Genomic DNA, 10,058 nt, shown 5'->3' on the forward strand with positions numbered 1-10,058 from the left:
AGGAAGGAAGGAAGGAAGGAAGGAAGGAAGGAAGGAAGGAAGGAAGGAAAAGGAATAATTTCTGAGGCTAGGGTGTGACTCACTATGTGATATGACTATTCAATTTTCAATTTATCCAGTATTTGTTTATCAAATTCTTGCTTCAGGTTCCCTCTGAGTTTTCTCTCCTCTTCTTTCCTCCTCTCCACTTCTTTCTTCAGCCCTCCTCCTCCATGTTGGGAGGCTATCCTTAACCCGCTGGTATTCTTTGGAGAAAGGACTGTGCACATATAAGACACAGGCTCATCAGATCCCCTTTGCCCGTTGTTTACTGATATTGGGATCGAGTTGAGGAGGGGAGCATCTGCGCCCTTGCAGAGTCCAGAGAAGGCTTCTTAGTAAAGAAAAAGTGTTTAAAAACAGCAACTACAACAACAACACACTCTGTAGATGGTAGAAAGTCATGAATGACTTCAGATTCTACATGGTGTAACAGCTTTCTTTGTTACCCTGCTGCTTCTCTTGGCCTCATCCAACCTGCCTCCCTGCTCTGTGGTCTCTGTGGGAACTGTGGTGTGAGTCATAACAGGGAGAAAGGCCAATGGTGAACAGTTGGAACATTGAAATTTTGAAGGTAAAATGGTTACCCTGGTATCTCAGTGCCCCAGTTTGTTCCTCTGCAAACACGGAGAGATCTTTTCGCTCCCGTAGGTTGTTGCTAGGCTTAAAGCATGAGCAGTCACACGAAGCACGTAGAATAATGTCTGTTACATACAAAACATACCTATATCAGTAACTGCTGAGAGAGGAGTAAAGAAGTCTTTTTCAGCCAGAAAACAAAACAAAATGAAATCGGGTGGTGGAGGAGGATTTTATTTAGAATAACCAAGCATCCTTTCAACCCAAACAATTGTGTTGCAACAATGAGTTTAGAAGGCCAAGTTTAAGAAGTAAATGTCCAGCCTGAAACTTTCTTCATATTTTCTGTCTCCAATCCCACATATTCATACTAAGGAAATTTTAGTGAGAAGATAAACCATCATGCTTTCCTCTAACCCCGTGCTACCAGGTCTTAGCTAAGCCTTAAGGCCCATCTTCACCCGTTTTTGCCATTTGATATTTCTTTGTCTTTACTTCTCCCACGCCTGGCAAATGGATCTAGCCCGTGTTTAATAAAAAGAAACTTAATTTAATTTACCTAGGTGAAGATTTTACAACTAGACCATCAAATAGATTGTATAATGCAAATCCCTGTGCCCCTCACATCCTTTTTTAATAAACTGGAACTAAAGTCTTTGGACTAACATTGAAGAGCTGACTATGAATGCATTCTTTATAGAAGGTTAATGACTTCAAATGGCTTCTGAATTTTGTTGATGGCTTGAGCTCAAGTTCTATGACCAAAGACAAATGTTGGATATTTTTTTCCTTTTTTATAACACTTACATTAGAAATATTCAAACCTATTCAAATTAAAGAATATTATTATCATTATTATTATTATCATTATTGTATAATACTACAGATATGATTGGAAACTATCTGATGTTTCACTCGGGAAATGTGTAGGCTGAAACACCAGGTTGTTTTCCTCCCTAGGGAGGAGAGTCAGCACCACTAGCTGGTAATTGTTTATGTGGCTACAGAAAACTTTGCATTTATTTCTTCTGAGTGATGCTAGAACAGGATCCAAACGTTATCTCTTCCATGGGTCTTCATGCAATTCAAGCTTAAATATAAATGATATAATGCATTAAAGCTTAAAATGTTAATCTATTGGAGTTTTTACTAGTTCATATGTCATTTTTATAAGTACGTTTTCTTTAAAGGGATTGTTAATATATGCATGACTCATGGGTAGTCTACAATTTGTACTGGTTTCAAAAATGAAGGTAACCATCAATCCTGTGCCATTTTTCTATAAAGCTCTTCTGAAGCAAGGTTTCTTTTAAAAACTTATTTTTAAGGTTTATTTATTCTATTTCACATGTGTGAGTGTTTTGCCTGCCTATCTGTTTTGGTACCACCCTTGTATCTGGTGCCCACAAGCATAAGAAGAAGGTATCAGATCTTCTGAAACTCGAGTTATACATGATTCTGAGCCATCGTGTGGTGCTGGAAACCAGACCCAGGTCTTCAGCAGGAACAAGAGCTCCTCACCTCTGAACATGTCTCAAGGCCTTCTGAGGCAAGTTTCATGACAGTAATTTATTCCTCTCAAGAAGAAAAAAAACCAAAACTAGGGTGGAATGGCTCAATTGCTTAATTCTCTTCTTCTAATCACTTAGTCTAACCCATTGCCTTCAAGCAACATTGATGACTTAAACAGAGTTTTAGGATTTATTTTTGTTTTGTGAAAGTTGTTTTGGCACTTTCCCACTACCCACATGTTAACCACACCTTAACTGCCTAAGGTACCCTTTAAAATAAGTCCATTATTCATTGTCTTGTCCTCCCTGTTGTTTTCCTGTCCCAGAGTTTGCACCTCCCCATCTTCCTGCTTTTCTTGCCCTGTAAAAAAACTCACCCACATTTATAAAATCAGCCATCTTCCTGTTCTGGATGCCCACCTTGTTATCTAGCAAATAGGACCCTGCTTCACCCCCACCTCAGTGAGCTGGTTTTCTTCCAGTCAGTCATACTTAAAATCCCATTTCCCTCCTTCATCTTTTTTCCCCATCTCAAGTATTTATCAGGCTCTACAGAAATTTCACTTTTGCTGACAAGATCTTTGTCATTCTTTCTTTATCCAAAGGTCTGTGTGAGAGATGGTGGAGAGATGAAAGGGTGAGGTCTAACCCAGGAATATTAGGTCACTGGAGGTAGGCCTTTCAAAAAAGTAATGCTATTCTCATAGAGTTAGTTCTCTTGAGAGTCTGTTGTTATGAGGTAAGGCCACACCCCTTCTATGGCCCCTTCTGAATGTACCTGTGCCCCTGTTTCCTTTCATGTTGTGACATGACCAAAGGACCCTTGCCAGGGGCCAAATATACAGGACTTTTTGATATTGAATTTCCAGCTTCTCAAATTGGGAACTAAGGCAACCTCTTTTCTTCATAAGTATCCAGCTTCAAGTACTCTGTTATGGCAATAGAAAACAGACAGATTCACACACACACACCCCCAATCCATGCTGCCTTCATGCTAGGTTATACCATCCCTACTGCATCCTACGCTGGTATAAGACCCAGATAAACTGGTTTCTGGCTAAACTAACACATGGATGTGCTGGTTTCAAGGGACTGTGTATTCTGCAACAGAACTGTGAGATTAATCTGTTTGCTCAAACTTAATACATACTGAACAAGGGAGCTATTTGTTATAAAAGAGGGGGAAGGAGGAATGGAAAGAGAGAGAGAAAAAAACAGGAGAGGAGGAGATGGGGAGAGAGAAGAAGAAGGAGGGGGGAGGGAGGAAGAGAGGGAGGGAGAAAGACAAAATCCATGCTTGTATGCTGGTTAGACTGTATTGTCAACTTAACACAATCTAGAACTACCTGGGAAGGAGGAACCTCAGCTACAGAATAATCTGTATCAGATTGGTCCAGATCTGTAAATAACTACCTTAATTGATGATTGGTGTGGGAAGGCCCAGATACTGTGGTGGCACCATCCCTAAGTATTTTTATAGTCTGGGCTATGAACAACAAACAAACAAAATATAAGAAACAAAACAAATAAAGAAAAAAACTATCAGAGGGTAAGACAGAGCATGATCTAGCAAGCACTGTTCTTATTTCAAATTGCTTTTGATCATGGTATTTTTCATAACAGAAAGAAACTAGAGCAGACTGCCTGCATCTCTCTGTATTTAAAGGCTCTCCTTGATTTTCCAGGTTCTCCATAAACAGTCACCCACTTCCCTGCTTTTACATATATTCTCATTTCTCCAATTTCTGCCACAAGAAGTTCTTTCCTTTCTCTCTGAAAAACAGAGATCACCATCCTTCCTACATCCAGCTAGCAGGTCATCCTTAGTCTTTCCCAAAACTCCTTAATAATCTTCTCAAATCTCAGTGTTGTATCTGCAGTTGGCTTACTCCAAAGTAATGAAAGAGTACCTCACCATTGTGTGCACAGAAATTATACTTTATATGGGACAATGAGGCCAGAAATTATCACACCATGTTCATCCATCAGGCCTGGCTTACACCTAGCCATGCCACACCCCTCCACCATGCCTGACTTACACATAGCCATGCCACACCCCTCCATTATGCCTAGCTTGCACCAAGCCATGCCATGCACTTCTACCATTCGTGGTTTGCACAGCACACACTCACATCCTTGCAGGGCTAATTAGAATGCTAAAGACTGCAGGTGTTTAACATGAACTTACACTGCAAGCATCACCATCTTGGTTAAAACTTCAAAATTTTTATCAAGTTTTGCATATTGCAAAAGTACACTCAACAACAAAGTGAGTTGATAATTTGAAGTATTAGAAATCAGGTGTTATTATTGGGAGCTTTGTAGCTCCCTGACTGAAATGGATTTGCTGCGAGTCCCAAGAGCAGAGGGGGCAGTGGATCCCGAGAGCAGCCAGTCCTAGCACCAGGAAGCAGGTCTCCAAAGGTGACTGATCCCCTGGGCGTCCCTGGCGGCTAGACATTTGGGCGGTGGGTGGGCAAGGGACAGACAGATAGGCACACCATGCAGATGGGTTTGCTGCAAGCTGCCTGGGTCCCAAAAACAGCCAGTCCCAAGCAGGGTTGGCGCACAAGACCACGTGGCAGATCTCCATGTGACTGTGGCCGGCTGGCGAGAGAGATGGATAAACATACCATACAGAGTAAAGTTAGACATTTACTAGGTGGATTACGGAGGGGAAGGAAAAAGGGGAGAAGGGAGGGGGGGCAGGAAGAGAGAAAGTGCTGCAATTAGAAAGGAAGTGGGCATGGATTGTCTCTTAAAAAGACAAAACAATCTTTACACTGACACACTAACTTGTGGAGTTTTCTTAAAATAATTTTAAAGAGCTCTTTTGTCTGAATAAATATTCTTTTGAGTAACTGAGGGGCACAGCTCCATGACTAGAAAGTATTTTAGGAGATGTCTGTTACCTTTTTTTGCTTCTTTAGAAAAAAATAATTTAAAGATTTTATTTTTATTTGTGTGTATGTGTTTCCTCCATCTTAATCACTGTGTGTGTGTGTGTGTGTGTGTGTGTGTGTGTGTGTGTGTGTGTGTGTGTGGTGGGTATGCTTGCCCATGTGCATGCACAAGTGCTTTGGGAATCAGAAGGTGTTGTCAGATCCTCTGGGCTGAAGTTACACACAATTGTGAGTTGGCAGACACTGGTATTGGGAACTGAATGGGGGTCCTCTAAAGAAAGAGACAAAGACTCTTAACCTCTGAACCCCCAATGTTCTACTTAGGTTCTTTGTTTTTCTGATTACTTTTTTAAAATATAAAGTTTCTTTCTCCGAAATAGAAAAAAAACTAGAGTTGTAGCACAACTCTTTGTTTTGCTCTAAGTTATTCTTTCCAGCACTCTGCTCCATGTTTCCAGGAAGCTCCAAAGTGAGCTGCAATTTTCAGTTCCCCCAGTAACATTACATTGATAGTCCCCACTAATGTGCAGAAGAAATACTAAAGCCAGTGAAGTAAATGCTTCCCAGGGTGACACAATGAGTCTGGCTGGGAGCAGAGGTGACCCTTGTCTCCAGTTTCTGGGCTGGCACTGTGTTGCAAGTGGGTGCTGAACTTCACACTTGTTTTGAGTTTTCTGCAAGGCCCCACATTTTCCTCCACCGGATGAGCCAACTTGTGGGCTTCTCTTCAGTGACCTTACCTACGCTCCAGATGCTAAACTAATGATGTGCTTGGTGCTGTGAGGTACAAGAGGAGGGAGGGTACCTGTTGCAAAGAGCTGGGGCAGCGTTGTTCACTCCTGTTTGAGGCAGGTGCTTCTGCTCTCCTTCAGGCTGGGAAATGCTTCCCATGGCTGCTCTACTTGGAGGACTTTGGTTCTTTGGGCATTAGAAAGAAGGTATAAAATAAACAAGTAGTTTACCTTTTCTAAATCTTCCCCTAATCACACCACTACTTCCAGTGAGATTTGGTTATAGTGTATGTAAATAGTGAATCAGTATTTGTCTCTGTTGGTGAGTAGGAGAAATCTCATTCTCAAACCTCATGATAGGCTAAACGCAGTGGTCAAGGTTGCTGGCTTTGCCATTTTTCAGAAATGTTTCTTGACTAATTGCGGTCTACTTAAGAGTATTTGAAAAAAAACATGGGGACATAGACATCCTAGAAAAACAAAATGATTATTAGGGACCAGTTGCTATTTTAGCAGCAGCTGCAGCAACAGAACACCTGCTGAGTCAGGGCCCTGATTCACTGTAGGGATCTAGTATCTTTGGTGAGTCAGGCTTGCATCTGAATGCTTGGAGGAGTGGGTTCATAAGCTGATAGTCTCCTAAGTTCAGGCTTATAAATGAGCTTGGTAAGAATACACAAGGTAAGCTGGCTGAGCACAGCTCAAAGGTAGGAAGTTGATTGTGCCTGTAGAGTGTGTGTGTGTTGCCTGCATGCATGTCTGCACATCACATATATGCCATGCCTTTGGAGGACATTGGGTCCCCTGGAACTGGAGTTCGAGGCATTTGTGAGATGCAGTGTGGATGCTGGAAATCTGGAAGAGTTCCTAAATCTCCAGCCCAATGTCTGTACTTCCCTACATTCCAAAAGTTAGTGCATTGTTTTTTCCTCATTGCTAGGACAAAACTCCTGACAAAATCAACTTAAGGAAAGAAAGGTGTGTTTTGATTGACAGTTTGAGGGTATCCATCATGGCCGAGAAGTTGTGGCGGCAGAAAGATGAAGCATGGGCCACAGACCATCCATCCACTGTCAGACGGCAGACAGAAGCGAACGCTGGACTTCTGCTTGCCTCCCTTTTTTTTTCAGTGGAGAACTCCATTCATAGGACATGTCAAAGGCTTGTCTCCTAGGTGCTTCTAGACACTAAAGACCTGACAATCAACATTAATCATCACATTTACCAACCTTTGTCCTCTTCCTAGATCTGTTGGAGTAGAAACTATAGATTTTTTTCCAACTGAGAGTTTTCCTAGACTTCGTAAATGTTGATTGATGCTGCTATAAAAGATTCATCCATCAAGGATTATCTATTACCTCAATTTAAGTCTCTAGATCCTTTATGTTTTGCCTTCACAGGCATCCCTTACCTGAATGATGACAAACAAAGATATTGCCCCTGTATTAAAGTTATTTTGCAAACTAGAGGCAGAAACCAGCATCAGAAATTAGTGTTTCTAGTTGTTTTTCTCACCTTTAGAGTATTCAATCCAGACATGATAAGCATATGGAGGGGTTGAAAGGCATTGGCATACTGATCTGTTGGGACGAGGCATTCAGCCTTTTCATAATCAAGCCCACTAACGCATTAGCATTGCATCCTTGAATGCATGCAACATAAGTCTCATATCTACCTACTGCTTTCTTTATACTGTTTGTTTTTCTTTTGCAGTTGTGGCTTCCTAAGCAGTTTTTGCAGCTTCAAAATTGATATCCTACCATGTTGTGCTATCCATGTTGATTAGCTATGAACACAGTCTCCATGGAGCTTGCTTTCATCTCCTTTTTTGGACATTTCTCATGACTAGCCTTTGAAGTTACTACCCTGACTAAGAGTAATAGTGGGGAATGGGAACCTGAAAACCCAGTGGTCTGGAAGGCAGTGTTACAACTGGAATTAGGCTCCTTCTTCAGGGTCTTCCATGTGTACAATCGGTTTTATAACAATATCAAGGATGGAGACACACAATTACAAGTACAAGGGTGCAAAGCAGGATTTTGCTCTGGGATTTATGCTGTAGGCTTGCATTTAAATTGTAGATACAGAGATGATAGCTATTGGGAGGCTCCTTTTTTAAGAGCAGGAAGAAACAAAGTTGTCAATATTCTGAATAAAAAGCCTGTATCAATTATTTTCCTCCAGTTCTGTTTTCTTTTTAATTTCACTTATTAAATGCTAATACCACAAAGGTGACATTTGGCTTAAGGGACAAGGAGTATTCTTTCTCTTTATGGTAACTCAGTGGCCCATTCATATGTTGTCCTTTTCGTAGAGTCACAGTGCATGTTCACAGGAAGAACCACATGGAGCAACAACATGAGGCCGTGCACAGAATTTAATGAGGAACGCCCGGTGGACAGCCTTGGAGGTGTCAGTGTCGTTGGACTGTAGTGCTCCATTCCTTGGCAACCCCAGAGGAATGTTGCCAGAAGACAATATTACGTGGAATGAGACCATCCTATCTTTTGTGACAAATATGTATTAAGAAACACATCTCTTCTGCAAACACGAAGAGCTATTGTCTTGAAGAAGCAAGCAGCTATTTACAACAGACCTGAGAACATGAGAATGTCTGTTAGTGGCAGAAGAGGCAAAAGATGGAAATTTTTTCAGCTCATTGCCACTTGTTTTATATTAAGCTTCATGGTTTTCTGGGGACCGATCAGTAATCACATTGTGAACCATATGAAGTCCTACTCTTACAGATACCTCGTGAATAGATACGGCTTTGTGAATGATTCCCTGTCTCTGAAGCACAGCTCCGAGCAACCTCACTACCAATACTTGATCAACCACAAAGGAAAGTGTCAGGCTCAAGACGTCCTCCTCTTATTGTTCATAAAGACTGCCCCTGCAAACTATGGCCGACGCTCTGCAATCAGAAAAACATGGGGCAATGAGGATTATGTTCGGTCCCAGCTGAATGCCAACATCAAAATTCTGTTTGCCTTGGGGACTCCTGCTCCACCAAAGAGAGAAGAACTGCAAAGAAAACTGATTTGGGAAGATGAAAAGTACAAGGACATAATTCAGCAAGACTTTGTTGATTCCTTCTACAATCTTACTTTAAAACTGCTCCTTCAGTTCAGCTGGACAAACAGCTTTTGTCCACATGCCAAATTCCTGATGACGGCTGATGACGACATATTTATCCACATGCCAAACCTCATCAGATACCTTCAAGGGCTAGAGCAAATTGGTGTTCGAGACTTTTGGATTGGTCATGTTCATCGTGGCGGCCCTCCTGTTAGGGATAAAAGCAGCAAATACTATGTTCCCTATGAAATGTACCAATGGCCAGCTTACCCTGACTATACAGCTGGGGCTGCCTATGTCATTTCCAGCGATGTGGCTGCCAAAGTCTATGAAGCATCGCAGATGCTGAACTCCAGTCTGTACATAGATGATGTGTTCATGGGCCTGTGTGCCAATAAAGTGGGGGTAGTGCCACAGGACCACATATTTTTTTCTGGGGAAGGTAAGGCTCCTTATCATCCTTGCATCTATGAAAAGATGATGACATCTCATGGACACTTACAAGATCTGCAGGAGCTCTGGATGGAGGCCACAGATCCTAAAGTAAAGAACATCTCAGAAGGATTTTTTGGTCAAATATACTGCAGGTTAATTAAGATAATTCTCTTCTGCAGATTGATTTACAGGAGTCCGTACCCTTGTAGGGCTGCATTTGCTTAACAGCACTTGAATACTAGTATTCTCTGTCATTGAGCCAAACTTGGAGGGGAAAAAAGTCTGCAAACATTTCTCTACACCCTAAGTAAAATGAACTGAAAGCAAAAAGATCATTTAAGATCCCAGGGAATTAAAATATTTCTTTGATTACAGAAACTATTCAATGCAACACCTAATTCATGGCTTAAATTCATGTCAAGAATTTCAGATTTTAAAAGATTTAGATCATAAGCAAAGGTAAAAGTAAAGCAAAATTCAAGTTCTCACTTGGTGCCACATGCGTCTTTGAGGTATGAAGAGCAATTGGGATGTCTTAGTATCAAAATGATGGGGGAAATGCCTAACAGATGTATAACGGAGCATTTCTAAGAAATTAATGTCTTTAGAACAAAGATTTCAATTTATTTTTATTAAAAAGTACTTGGTGGAGGTGGGCAGATGGTATAGAAGAAAAGTATACCAACGTGAAGAAAGTTTTGTTCTAATAAGGACATAGAGGAAAATGTCTACAGTCTTGTTATGGTTGAATCACTTAACACTGGCATTCCTATAAATATTTA

At 41.2% G+C, this 10,058-nt stretch overlaps 1 protein-coding gene across 1 annotated transcript in view; it reads left to right on the forward strand.

Moving 5' to 3' along the window:
- The window catches only part of B3gnt5 (UDP-GlcNAc:betaGal beta-1,3-N-acetylglucosaminyltransferase 5), a 14,584-nt gene extending 5,083 nt beyond the window's left edge, over window positions 1-9,501 (forward strand). The window contains exon 3 of the mRNA XM_005368929.1: window positions 8,078-9,501. Coding sequence (XP_005368986.1) covers window positions 8,368-9,501 — 1,134 coding nt within the window. The 5' untranslated portion in view covers window positions 8,078-8,367. The remainder of the gene's footprint in view (window positions 1-8,077) is intronic.
- The last annotated feature ends 557 nt before the right edge of the window (window positions 9,502-10,058 follow it).

The sequence above is a fragment of the Microtus ochrogaster genome, unplaced genomic scaffold, assembly GCF_000317375.1.
Source record: "Microtus ochrogaster isolate Prairie Vole_2 unplaced genomic scaffold, MicOch1.0 UNK43, whole genome shotgun sequence".
In the NCBI taxonomy this organism is placed as follows: domain Eukaryota; kingdom Metazoa; phylum Chordata; class Mammalia; order Rodentia; family Cricetidae; genus Microtus; species Microtus ochrogaster.